Here is a 13,785-nt window from a genome sequence, read left to right as displayed (position 1 = left end):
TTCAAAACGTATTTTCCCAGTCGTAGCTCATTTTTCCCGAGTTCCCAGATGTCTTGAACTTACTAAAGTCAGATTTTGCAGTTCCGAGTTAACAGTTGTTTTGAGCGCGGCACAAATAATGCTTCATTGACAGCATGGCCAATGTTGAATGTTTATGATTTTAAACTAGGAAAAGAGACCCTTAATCTTAGACTTGGGACTACACAGCCACTCCAGTGAATAGCAGGCTAATGATTGCATTGCAATGCTTGCAGTTAGCCACTGATTCCTTCCAAACCACTCATTGTTGAGTTTGCGATATCCAACTTAATGTTTATGTCCAATGGCCAATGAGCACCGATACGTTTTATCTATAATTAACAAATCAAAATATATTATATATTTGAGATTCCTCAAAGTTGCCACCCGTTGCCTTGATGTCAGCTTTGTACACTTTTGGCGATCTCTCAACCAGCTTCACCTGGAATGCTTTTCCAACAGTCTTGAAGGAGTTCCCACATATGCTGAGCACTTGTTGGCTGCTTTTCCTTCACTCTGCGGTCAAACTCATCCCAAACCATCTCAATTGGGTTGAGGTCGGGTGATTGTGGAGGCCAGGTCATCTGATGCAGCACTCATCACTCTCCTTCTTGTTCAAATAGCCCTTACACAGCCTGGAGGTGTGTTGGGTCATTGTCCTGTTGAACACAAATGAGAGTTCCACTAAGTGCAAACCAGATGGGATGGCGGATCGCTGCAGAATGCTGTGGTAGCCATGCCGGTTAAGTGTTCTTGAATTCTAAATGAATCCCAGACAGTGTCACCAGCAAAGCACCTCCATACCATCACACCTCCTCCATGCTTCACGCTGGGAACTACATATGAGGAGATCATCCATTCACCTACTCTGCATCTCACAAAGACACAGCGGTTGGAACCAAAATCTCAAATTTGGACTGATCAGACAAATGGACAGATTTCCACTGGTCTAATGTCTATTGCTTGTGTTTCTAGGCCCAAGCAAGTCTCTTCTTATTATTGGTGTTCTTTAGTAGTGGTTTCTTTGCAGAAATTCGACCATGAAGGACTGATTCATGCAGTCTCCTCTGAACAGTTGATGTTGAGATGTGTCTGTTACTTGAACTCTGTAAAGCATTTCTTTGGAATGCAATTTATGAGGCTGGTAACTCTAATGAACGTATCCTCTGCAGCAGAGGTATCTCTGGGTCTTCCTTTCCTGTGGCGGTCCTCATGAGAGCCAGTTTCATCATAGCGCTTGATGGTTCTTCAAATCAAATCAAAGTTTATTTGTCACGTGCGCTGAATACAACAGGTGTTGAGCTTGTGAAATGCTTACTTACAGGCTCTAACCAATAGTGCAAGAAAGGTATTAGGTGAACAATAGGTAAGCAAAGAAATAAAACAACAGTAAAAAGACAGTGAAAAATAACAGTAGCGAGGCTATAAAAGTAGCGAGGCTACATACCTGTTAGTCAGGCTGATTGAGGTAGTATGTACATGTAGATGTGATTAAAGTGACTGTGCATATATGATGAACAGAGAGTAGCAGTAGCGTAACATAGGGGATGACTGATGGAGGGTGGCGGGACATAATGCAGATAAACCGTTTAGCCAATGTGCGGGAGCACTGGTTGGTCGGGCCAATTGAGGAAGTATGTACATGAATGTATATTTAGAGTGACTATGCATATATGATAAACACAGAGTAGCAGCAGCGTACAAGAGGGGTTGGGGGGGAACTTTCAAAGTTCTTGACATTTTCCTGATTGTCTGATCTTCATGTCTTAAAGTAATGATGGACTGTCATTTCTCTTTGCTGTTTTGAACTGTTCTTGCCATAATATGGCCTTTTTTTTTAAGTGTACCTATGATGAAAATTACAGGCCTCTCTCATCTTTTTAAGAAGGAGAACTTGCACAATTGGTGGCTGACTAAATACTTTTTTGTAAACATTGACATTAGTGGTAGGCTGAGATCAAACAAATAACCTAAGTAAACCTGGATGCTAGTTGTGATATCTAAAACATATTGACTTTGAATTAGTCAAAACACCTGTATTATGAATGGTCAACCATTTGATATGAGGTAGAGCATTTTATTTGAATAAAAAATGTGGTTACATGGATTCAATGCAAATATCAGTTATGACTGTGCTGCATAGGCTAAAAAAGTGAATTGTTCCAGCATTTGACTACACATGAGAGCTTCTGTGGGTAGTCATGGCAATGAGGCCTTCCTTGTGACATCGCAAGATTCTGATTCTGGGAGGTTAGCTGTTGTACAGACAAACAGAACAGTGTAAAGGTACTGATTCAACTAACTACTGACAGATTATTCATGTCCTATTTCATTAGAGAGAGAGAGCACGCTGCTTACTGGAGAGGTAGGTTGTAATATAACTTACTGTATAACTATGTTTCTGTAGAATAACTACTTTTCAAATTACTTGTGTACTTACATTACCTTTTATTTAGGCCTAACATGCAATCATGGTGACAAGTGAAACTGTTGACGAGAGACAGTTTGTTTGAATCCAATTTTTGTGAGAAAATGGTTCATCCTGACACCTGAGATGACATGTTAGTTGTTGTAGTGAGCCAGGCTAATGGCAAATGCATTATATTGATGAAAGAAAAGCCTCTCTCTGTGTTAATAACAACCAATATTGTAATCAATTATCTGAATAAATCTGTACCAAAAGGGAAGGTTATGTAAAAAAACAAGTCGACCTACCTAATTTGTAGTTGCTAAATTGCTAATGAAAATCAGTTTTTCTTAAATGAATGGTCATCCATTTCAAATGGTTGAATTGATAGACCTCTTTGCATGAAGGTGCACACAGGGGCACTCAAAGAGAAGACTAGGTAAACACTCCTTGTTTTATACAATATATGAAACTGTACAATAACTTAGGTCCTGCATGGATACAGAGTCATTTTCTACCCCAAACCTTTTTTGAATGATATGATATAAGTGATTAGTGTGTTTTGTGAAAACCAGGGGGGGGGGGGGGGGGGTACAGAGAGAGACTGAAGTTTTCTTTTTAAAGTCTGTGTTGTGCTTTGTCATCTCCAATGGCAACGCCTTGCAACACAATGATGATGTCATAAAGGATATTGTGCACATAATGATAGGAAAGGCAACCATTTGATTCATTTGAACTTGGTCGAGTTTCCAGTAGCCAACTTTTTACTAGTAATTCAGATAGGCCTATTGCGTAATCATCTCTGGATCAGGATTGTCACTTGCTTCATTGTAAGTAAATGGGAAGAAAATGTGTGCACATTGTAAAGAGATGCATTATTCTTTGGTGAGCAACACGCCACTTACTACAACGTTATGTATTTTTCAGAGTTATTGTTAGCTAGGAGGAAGACATGGAGGGTTCAACGCTGACACAGAGGAGGGCTGAGTGTCAGTTGAAGGAAAGGGAGATCCAGACAGACTACATGATGGAGCTGGGAGCCAGGTTGGCTCTGGTGAGACAGATCCAGAGGGAGCAGGAGAAGGAGATGAAGAGGATTTGGTTTGAGACGAGGAAAATGCCAAGCCTGATTGAGGAGGTAACAAGACCAACTTTGACAAAGTTGACTAGAGTTCTATTGAACAATATTGATTAAAGCAAATACATGTCAATATACGGGCAAAATGTGCGATATGCCATGAATTGTAAGCTAACAATATTTTGTCTGACATCTTTTCTTGTGTTGCATCGTGTCTGTCTCTCTGTTTGAGTATTGTTATGTACATAGTCCTCAGTTCTTATGGTTGTCTTAAATAAATAAAAATAACTAGACCAAGTGATCTCTCGTAGACCTTCATATCAGGATTATATGGTTGTCCCATCTAGTTACCTTAAGTTGAATGCACTAACTGTAAGTCGTTCTGGATAAAAGCATCTGCTAGATGTCTAAAATGTCAAATGTTATGCTGGGTGTGGGGCATGTATTTTTACAATTTGTTGACGCATTGGCTAGAAGACCCAGGGTTGGTACAGACTGGTGCAGAGCATCTGAGAGGACACTAGATATATACAGTGTCTTTGGAAAGAATTCGGACACCTTGACTTTTTCTACCTTTTTTTACATAATAGCCTTATTTTAAAATTGATTGAATATATGCAAATTCTCAGCAATCTACAAACAATACCCCATATTGACAAAGCAAATACAGGTTTTTAGAAATGTTGAAATACCTTTTTTACGTAAGTATTCAGACCCTTTGCTATGAGACTGGAAATTAGCTCCTGTTCATCCTGTATTTTCAACTGATTGGACATGATTTGGAAAGGCACACACCTGTCTATATAAGGTCCCACAGTTGACAGTTCATGTCAGAGCAAACAACAAACCATGAGGTTGAAGGAATTCTCCGTAGAGCTCTGAAACAGGATTGTGTCGAGGCACAAATCTGGGGAAGGGTACAAAACCTCTTCTCAACATTGAAGGTCCCCAAGAACGCACTGTTCTCCATCATTCTTAAATGGAAGATGTTTGGAACCACCAAGACTCTTCCTAGAGCTGGCCGCCCAGCCAAACTGAGCAATCGGGGGAGAAGGGCCTTGGTCAGGGAGGTGACTAGGAACCAGATGGTGACTCTGACAGAGCTCTAGAGTTCCTCTGTGGAGATGGGAGAACTTTCCAAAAGGACAACCATCTCTGCAGCACTCCACCAATCAGGCCTTTAAGGTAGAGTGGCCAGATGGAAGCTACTCCTCAGTAGAAGGCACATGACAGCCTGCTTGGAGTTTGCCAAAAGGCACCTGAAGTCTCTCAGTCCATGAGAAACAAGATGCTCTGGTCTGATGAAATCAAGATTGAACTATTTTGCCCCAATGCCAAGGGTCACATCTGGAGTAAATCTGCCACCACCCCTTCGGTGAAGCATGGTGGTGGCAGCATCATGCTGTGGGGATGTTTTTCAATTGCAGGGAATAGGAGACTAGTCAGGATCTAGGCAAAGATGAACAGAGCAAAGTACAGAGAGATCCTTGATGACAACCTGCTCCAGAACAATCAGGACCTCAGAGTGTGGTGAAGAGTCACCTTCCAACAGAACAATGACCCTATGTACATAGCCAAGACAACGCAGAAGTTTCTTCGGGACAAGTCTCTGAATGTCCTTTATTGGCCCATCCAGAGACTGGACTTGTACCTGATCGAACATCTCTGGAGAGACCGGAAAATAGCTGTGCAGAAAATCTCCCCATCCAACCTAACTTGGATTCTCCTAAGATTGGGAGAATTCCCCAAACACAAGATTTCCAAGCTTGTAGCGTAATACCCAAGAAGATTCTATGCTGTAATCGCTGCCAAAGGTGCTTCAACAACGTACTGAGTAAAGGGTCTGGATACTTATGTAAATGTGATATTTCACATTTTATTTGTAATGAATTTGGAACAATTCTGTTTTTGCTTTGCCATTATGGGCTATTGTGTGTAGATTGATGAGGGAAAAAAACGATTTATTACATTTTTGAATTAGGCTGTAAGGTAACAAAATGTGGAAAAAGTGAAGGGGTCTGAATACTTTCCGAAGATGTGATGTATAAGTAAATAGCGTTGACTCATAAAGTATGTATGTCGTGAATGTGATCACTTTCAACATGTCTGTTTCTTTTCTCCCGCAGAATGTGAGAGATGTGACCAACCGTCCACTCACTGAGTTCATGGCTCCCTGTATTGACTCCCTCCCACCGCTGGCTTTCACCAATCGGAGACCTATACCAACCATGTTACATCCCCCCTCTCCATTGGCCATATGCGCTCAGGATGCACAGCGGTTCATTGTATTTTCATACTTTGTCCATGCTGAGTGCCCAGTTGCCACAGAGGCCACAGCAGATGTATCCACTGGTAAAAGAGAGGACTTATTGACAGATACGCATCTTTCCTCAATGCTGCATCGATACCTGCCACACTTCTTTAACGATGACTCCATTCCACCACAGCAGACAGTAGAGGGAACCACTGAGCTCTCAGTTGATCCAGTGGCAATATCTAATATAAAGGAAGAGGACAGATTCTATCCTTTCTCCCTCCCACCACTGGCTCAGCGGTTCGTTGGCAATTCATTCATTGTCCCAGAAACCTCCCAGCCTGCTGTTTCAGCCACAGAGTGCCGAGTTGCCAAAGAGGCCACTGCAGACACAGCCACTGTCAAGAGAGAGAACCGATGGGCAGCCAGAAGTCTTCCTTCAGTGCTGCCTCCATGCCTGCCACCAGTCTTTGACGATGACTTCATGCCTCCAGAGCAGACAGTAGAGGATGCCTATGAGGTCTCAGGTGCTACAGAGAACACTTCAGGCACAGCTACTGTTGATGGAGTGGACAGATCAACAGCTAAATGCCCTGTCCCAATGCTGCCTCCAAGTCTGCCACCTGTCTTTGACAATGACTACAAACTGCCAGAGGAGGCAGTAGAGGGAACCAACAAGTGTCCAGTCGCCAGTGAATCTGCCGCTTCCGTGTCCGCTGTCCTCCAAGAGGAGTTTTCAGCTGATAAGAGTCTTCCTGCACCCGCAGCACTGCCTCTAAGGCTGCCCTGCACCCATAGCATTGACCACAAACAGCTGTGGGAGAAAGTTGAGGACAACACAGAGTTCTCAGTAGACAAAGAAGCAACTGTTGCCATTTACACTTGGGAAGATAAAAGTCCTTCAGTTCTGCCATGCATCCACAACAACAACGACCACCAACTGCCAGAGGGGACAGTTGAGGACAACACAGAGTGCTCAGTTGACACCGAGGCAAGTGCAGTTGCATCCACTGTCAAGAGAGAGGAACTGACAGGTGATAAAAGCCCTGTCCGAGCAATTCCTCCAATCCTGGGATGCATCCATGACAAGGACCACAAGGAGCCAGAGCAGAAAGTGAAGGGCCCTAGTGAAGAGGTGGATCTCTGCCCTCACGCTCACCAGCTGGACCCAGATGTTAACTTAACTCTGGCAACCCGCAATGATGAACCCAGGACCTGGACCCTGGAAGAGGCAAAGGTAGGTGTCCTATTTTACACTACTACTTTACAGGTCTGGGGGTCAGTTCCATTTCAATTCAAAGCATTGAAGAGAATTAGAATTTTAGAGTTCTTCTTGAATTGACTGGAATTGACCCCAACCTTGCTGCTCTTTGCTCATAGTATGAAACATCACCCCTCACTAGAGTTAACATTTGTAAAACAAGGAACCTTAATTACTGTCCTCCAAATTGTGTGCCCCATGAGGTCATCATTGTATGTCGATCACTCAAATGTGTATTGAATGTGACACATTGGAACAATATTACATCTAGAGTCAATGTCTTCCTGTCAGGATTATTGGATAGGCATTGACATTGAGAGTGAAGAGAGGAGCGTCAAGGAGGAGGTGAGACAGAGGGAGGGATTGAAGCGTGAGGCGGACTGTGCCCATTCCAAAAGCTCCAATGGGATGGCTTCATCAGAGAGAGCAGAGACCATCCTTGGAAGAGTGGGCTTTCTGGTCATGAACCACATGCAGAAAATCCCATTTTTGAAGATGAAGGAAAAAGAGAAAAATAAGAAACTGCATAAGAAGTTGAAAGATGATGAGAAAGAGAGAAAGGAGAAGAAAAACAAGGAGGAGAACAAAAAGAGGGAGAAGAAAGAGATGAATGAGAGAGAGAAAGAGCAGAAGAAAGTCATGAAGGCTGAAAAAAAGAGGGAGAAGTTAGAACAGAAAAAGAGAGAGAAGGAAAGAAAAGAGAAGGAAAAGGCAGAGAAAAAGAGGTTAGAGGGGCTGATGAAGATACATAATGACATGATGAAAGACAGGATTAAGGAAGAGAAGAGGTGTTCTGAGGAGCTGAAAAAGAGAGAGAAAGCTCAAGCTGAGTTCTTGGAGATGGAGAGAAAGATTCAAGAAAAGGAGGAGAAGAAGAGAGAAAAGAGGAGGAAAGAGGAGAGGAAGAGACTAGAGAAGAAGAAAAAGAGTGAGCCAGCTGGAGGTGGAACTGAGAGGGTGATAGAAGAGCAGGGAAAGGATGAACGCTTGAAGATGGATGAGTAGATTGGGTATTAGAGAGAGAGAGCAGGGCGGGATACTGTATTTTTGCATGCAATGAAAAATGCAATAAAAAAATCTATAAAAAAGGTTTACTCTCTGTTTGATTTTTGTCAAGGCATACTGTATAACACAGTATAAACACACAATGTTTACATTTCACAAATCTGGGGAGTGTTGCACTGTTAAAATGTTGAATTCCAAATCTACCCAATGGAGCGGAGTTATTCTGAGATGAGGAGGACGGAAAGGGAGGGGGAGTAGATGGAGGGTAGAGCGGAGTTTGTTAGAGAGGAAATTGATAGAGATGAATATGACAGAGTGGAATACGATAGAGGGGAATATGATAGAGAGGAATATGATAGAGAGGAATATGATAGAGAGGAATATGATAGACTGGAATATGATAGAGGGGAATATGATAGAGAGGAATATGATAGACTGGAATATGATGAAGGGAAGATGATAGAGAGGAATATGATAGAGTGGAATACGATAGAGAGGAATATGATAGAGAGGAATATGATAGACTGGAATATGATAGAGGGGAATATGATAGAGAGGAATATGATAGAGAGGAATATGATAGAGTGGAATACGATAGAGAGGAATACGATAGAGAGGAATATGATAACGAGGAATATGATAGAGAGGAATATGATAGAGAGGAATATGATAGAGTGGAATACGATAGAGAGGAATACGATAGAGAGGAATATGATATTTTATTTAATTGAACATTTATTTAACTAGGCAAGTCAGTTAAGAACTAATTTTGATTTACAATGACGGCCTACCAAAAGGTAAAAGGGGAATGGGGCTTGGATTAAAAATATAAATATAGGACAAAACACACATCACAACAAGAGTGACAACACAACACTACATAATGATAGACCCAACACGACAACATAGCACGGCAGCAACACATGACAACACCACATGGTTGCAACAGAACCTGACAACAACATGGAGGCAACACAACATGTTAGCAGAACAAAACAGAGCACAAAGATTGTAAGGCACAGAAAACAGGAAAAAACACAAGAAGGTAGGGACAACAATACATCACTCAAAGCAGCCATAGAGGGAATATGATAGAGGGGAATATGACTAGGGGAGTATGAAATAGAGGAATATGATAGAGGGAATATGAAATAGAGGAATATTTATTTACAATGACGGCCTAGGAACAGTGGATTTGGAGTCACACTCAAAATTAAAGTGGAAAACCTCACTACAGGCTGATCCAACTTTGATGTAATGTCCTTAAAACAAGTCCAAATGAGGCTCAGTAGTGTGTGTGGCCTCCACGTGCCTGTATGACCTCCCTACAACGCCTGGGCATGCTCCTGATGAGGTGGCGGATGGTCTCCTGAGGGATCTCCTCCCAGACCCGGACTAAAGCATCCGCCAACTCCTGGACAGTCTGTGGTGCAACGTGGCATTGGTGGATGGAGCGAGACATGATGTCCCAGATGTGCTCAATTGGATTCAGGTCTGGGGAACGGGCGGGCCAGTCCATAGCATCAATGCCTTCCTCTAGCAGGAACTGCTGACACACTCCAGCCACATGAGGTCTAGCATTGTCTTGCATTAGGAGGAACCCAGGGCCAACCGCACCAGCATATGGTCTCACAAGGGGTCTGAGGATCTCATCTCGGTACCTAATGGCAGTCAGGCTACCTCTGGCGAGCACATGGAGGGCTGTGCGGCCCCCCAAAGAAATACCACCCCACACCATGACTGACCCACCGCCAAACCGGTCATGCTGGAGGATGTTGCAGGCAGCAGAACGTTCTCCACGGCGTCTCCAGACTCTGTCATGTCTGTCACATGTGCTCAGTGTGAACCTGCTTTCATCTGTGAAGAGCACAGGGCGCCAGTGGCGAATTTGCCAATCTTGGTGTTCTCTGGCAAATAACAAACGTCCTGCATGGTGTTGGGCTGTAAGCACAACCCCCACCTGTGGACGTCGGGCCCACATACCACCCTCATGGAGTCTGTTTCTGACCGTTTGAGCAGACACATGCACATTTGTGGCCTGCTGGAGGTCATTTTGCAGGGCTATGGCAGTGTTCCTCCTTGCACAAAGGCGGAGGTAGCGGTCCTGCTGCTGGGTTGTTGCCCTCCTACGGCCTCCTCCACGTCTCCTGATGTACTGGCCTGTCTCCTGGTAGCGCCTCCATGCTCTGGACACTACGCTGACAGACACAGCAAACCTTCTTGCCACACCTCGCATTGAGGGGAATATGACGGAATAAATATTGTTTTATTTATTTCACCTTTATTTAACCAGGTAGGCAAGTTGAGAACAAGTTCTCATTTACAATTGCGACCTGAATATGAATATGATAGAAGCAATTTGATAGAGAAGAATATGATGGAAGGGAATATGATAGTGGGAATATGATAGAGGGGAATATAATTCCCACAATATGATGGAAAGGAATATGATAGAGGGAATATGATAGAGAGCAATATGATAGAGGGGAATATAATTCCCACAATATGATGGAAAGGAATATGATAGAAGGGAATATGATAGAGGGAATATGATAGAGGGGAATATGATGGAAGGGAATATGATAGAGGGAATATGACAGAGGGAATATGATGGAAGGAAATATGATAGAGGGAATATGATAGAGGGGAATATGATGGAAGGGAATATGATAGAAGGGAATATGATAGAGGGAATATGATAGAGGGGAATATGATGGAAGGGAATATGATAGAGGGAATATGACAGAGGGAATATGATGGAAGGAAATATGATAGAGGGGAATATGATAGAGGGGAATATGATGGAAGGGAATATGATAGAAGGGAATATGATAGAGGGAATATGATAGAGGGAATATGATAGAGGGAATATGATAGAGGGAATATGATAGAGGGAATATGATAGAGGGAATATGATAGAAGGAATATGATAGAGGGGAATATGATGGAAGGGAATATGATAGAGGGAATATGACAGAGGGAATATGATGGAAGGAAATATGATAGAGGGGAATATGATAGAGGGAATATGATAGAGGGAATATGATAGAGGGAATATGATAGAAGGGAATATGATAGAGGGAATATGATAGAGGGAATATGATAGAGGGAATATGATATAGGGAATATGATGGAAGGGAATATGATATAGGGAATATGATAGAAGGAATATGATAGAGGGAATATGATGGAAGGGAATGTGATAGAAGGGAATATGATAGAAGGTATATGATAGAGGGAATATGATAGAGGGAATATGATAGAGGGAATATGATAGAGGGGAATATGATGGAAGGGAATATGATAGAGGGAATATGACAGAGGGAATATGATGGAAGGAAATATGATAGAGGGGAATATGATAGAGGGAATATGATAGAGGGAATATGATAGAGGGAATATGATAGAAGGAATATGATAGAGGGAATATGATGGAAGGGAATGTGATAGAAGGGAATATGATAGAGGGAATATGATAGAGGGAATATGATAGAGGGAATATGATAGAGGGGAATATGATAGAGGGAATATGATAGAGGGAATATGATAGAAGGAATATGATAGAGGGAATATGATGGAAGGGAATGTGATAGAAGGGAATATGATAGAGGGAATATGATAGAGGGAATATGATAGAGGGAATATGATAGAGGGAATATGATAGAGGGGAATATGATGGAAGGGAATATGATAGAGGGAATATGACAGAGGGAATATGATGGAAGGAAATATGATAGAGGGGAATATGATAGAGGGAATATGATAGAGGGAATATGATAGAGGGAATATGATAGAAGGGAATATGATAGAGGGAATATGATAGAGGGAATATGATAGAGGGAATATGATAGAGGGAATATGATGGAAGGGAATATGATAGAGGGAATATGATAGAAGGAATATGATAGAGGGAATATGATGGAAGGGAATGTGATAGAGGGAATATGATAGAGGGAATATGATAGAGGGAATATGATAGAGGGAATATGATAGAGGGAATATGATAAGTGACGATTTTAGTTTGTATATCTTGGTGGGGCAAAGAAAATAAAAAATGTTGGATGCATGCCAACAAAACCACTACACAATACAACACTAAACAATACATTAAATGCACTATAACAGTGAAAGATGGTGCCCACATATTGTTAGAGCCTACATAAAGCTGTCCCAGCAGCAGAGTCCCAACATCAGTACCACTGCTGCACCTGGCTATCAGCAAAGCCTTGTCTGGTAGTGGAATAGTTCATTCATTCGGTGAGGCACATGGTCTGCTAACAGCTTACTTTCTCAGCTACAGTATATATATCTCTCTGCCATATTACGTCATTTATGTAGCAGCATACAATACATTTTTGGACTCACCTTGTTGTGCTGTGCTCACTTGAACAGGAAGGTGGCGCGGCTGTCCATCGCGGGAAAATTTTGTCATCAAACTTTGTTATCAAAGTCTGGCATCCTCTGGATTCATGGTGCTTTCAAGAGAACTGGAAACTCAACAACAACAAAAAGCTTGAATCATGATGACGTCAGTGATCTTCAGGTCATAGCTCTAGAATGAGGCCTGAGTTCCGAATGTACAATTCTGAACTGGATGAAAGTTCAAAACGTATTTTCCCAGTCGTAGCTCATTTTTCCCGAGTTCCCAGATGTCTTGAACTTACTAAAGTCAGATTTTGCAGTTCCGAGTTAACAGTTGTTTTGAGCGCGGCACAAATAATGCTTCATTGACAGCATGGCCAATGTTGAATGTTTATGATTTTAAACTAGGAAAAGAGACCCTTAATCTTAGACTTGGGACTACACAGCCACTCCAGTGAATAGCAGGCTAATGATTGCATTGCAATGCTTGCAGTTAGCCACTGATTCCTTCCAAACCACTCATTGTTGAGTTTGCGATATCCAACTTAATGTTTATGTCCAATGGCCAATGAGCACCGATACGTTTTATCTATAATTAACAAATCAAAATATATTATATATTTGAGATTCCTCAAAGTTGCCACCCGTTGCCTTGATGTCAGCTTTGTACACTTTTGGCGATCTCTCAACCAGCTTCACCTGGAATGCTTTTCCAACAGTCTTGAAGGAGTTCCCACATATGCTGAGCACTTGTTGGCTGCTTTTCCTTCACTCTGCGGTCAAACTCATCCCAAACCATCTCAATTGGGTTGAGGTCGGGTGATTGTGGAGGCCAGGTCATCTGATGCAGCACTCATCACTCTCCTTCTTGTTCAAATAGCCCTTACACAGCCTGGAGGTGTGTTGGGTCATTGTCCTGTTGAACACAAATGAGAGTTCCACTAAGTGCAAACCAGATGGGATGGCGGATCGCTGCAGAATGCTGTGGTAGCCATGCCGGTTAAGTGTTCTTGAATTCTAAATGAATCCCAGACAGTGTCACCAGCAAAGCACCTCCATACCATCACACCTCCTCCATGCTTCACGCTGGGAACTACATATGAGGAGATCATCCATTCACCTACTCTGCATCTCACAAAGACACAGCGGTTGGAACCAAAATCTCAAATTTGGACTGATCAGACAAATGGACAGATTTCCACTGGTCTAATGTCTATTGCTTGTGTTTCTAGGCCCAAGCAAGTCTCTTCTTATTATTGGTGTTCTTTAGTAGTGGTTTCTTTGCAGAAATTCGACCATGAAGGACTGATTCATGCAGTCTCCTCTGAACAGTTGATGTTGAGATGTGTCTGTTACTTGAACTCTGTAAAGCATTTCTTTGGAATGCAATTTATGAGGCT

The 13,785-nt window shown here is 42.3% G+C and overlaps 1 protein-coding gene across 1 annotated transcript; it reads left to right on the top strand.

Moving 5' to 3' along the window:
* The first annotated feature begins 3,350 nt into the window (after positions 1–3,350).
* LOC139384560 (apical junction molecule ajm-1-like) lies at positions 3,351–8,023 on the top strand. The gene is made up of 3 exons (XM_071129397.1): positions 3,351–3,563; positions 5,630–6,994; positions 7,310–8,023. The coding sequence occupies exons 1-3, from the start codon at positions 3,378–3,380 to the stop codon at positions 8,021–8,023; spliced, it is 2,265 nt and encodes a 754-aa protein (XP_070985498.1). The 5' UTR covers positions 3,351–3,377.
* Positions 8,024–13,785: the final 5,762 nt, after the last annotated feature.

The sequence above is a fragment of the Oncorhynchus clarkii genome, chromosome 26, assembly GCF_045791955.1.
Source record: "Oncorhynchus clarkii lewisi isolate Uvic-CL-2024 chromosome 26, UVic_Ocla_1.0, whole genome shotgun sequence".
Classification (NCBI taxonomy): Eukaryota; Metazoa; Chordata; class Actinopteri; order Salmoniformes; family Salmonidae; genus Oncorhynchus; species Oncorhynchus clarkii.
The sequence above is the reverse complement of the archived record's forward strand: the minus strand, read 5'-3'. Positions and strand labels throughout refer to the sequence as shown.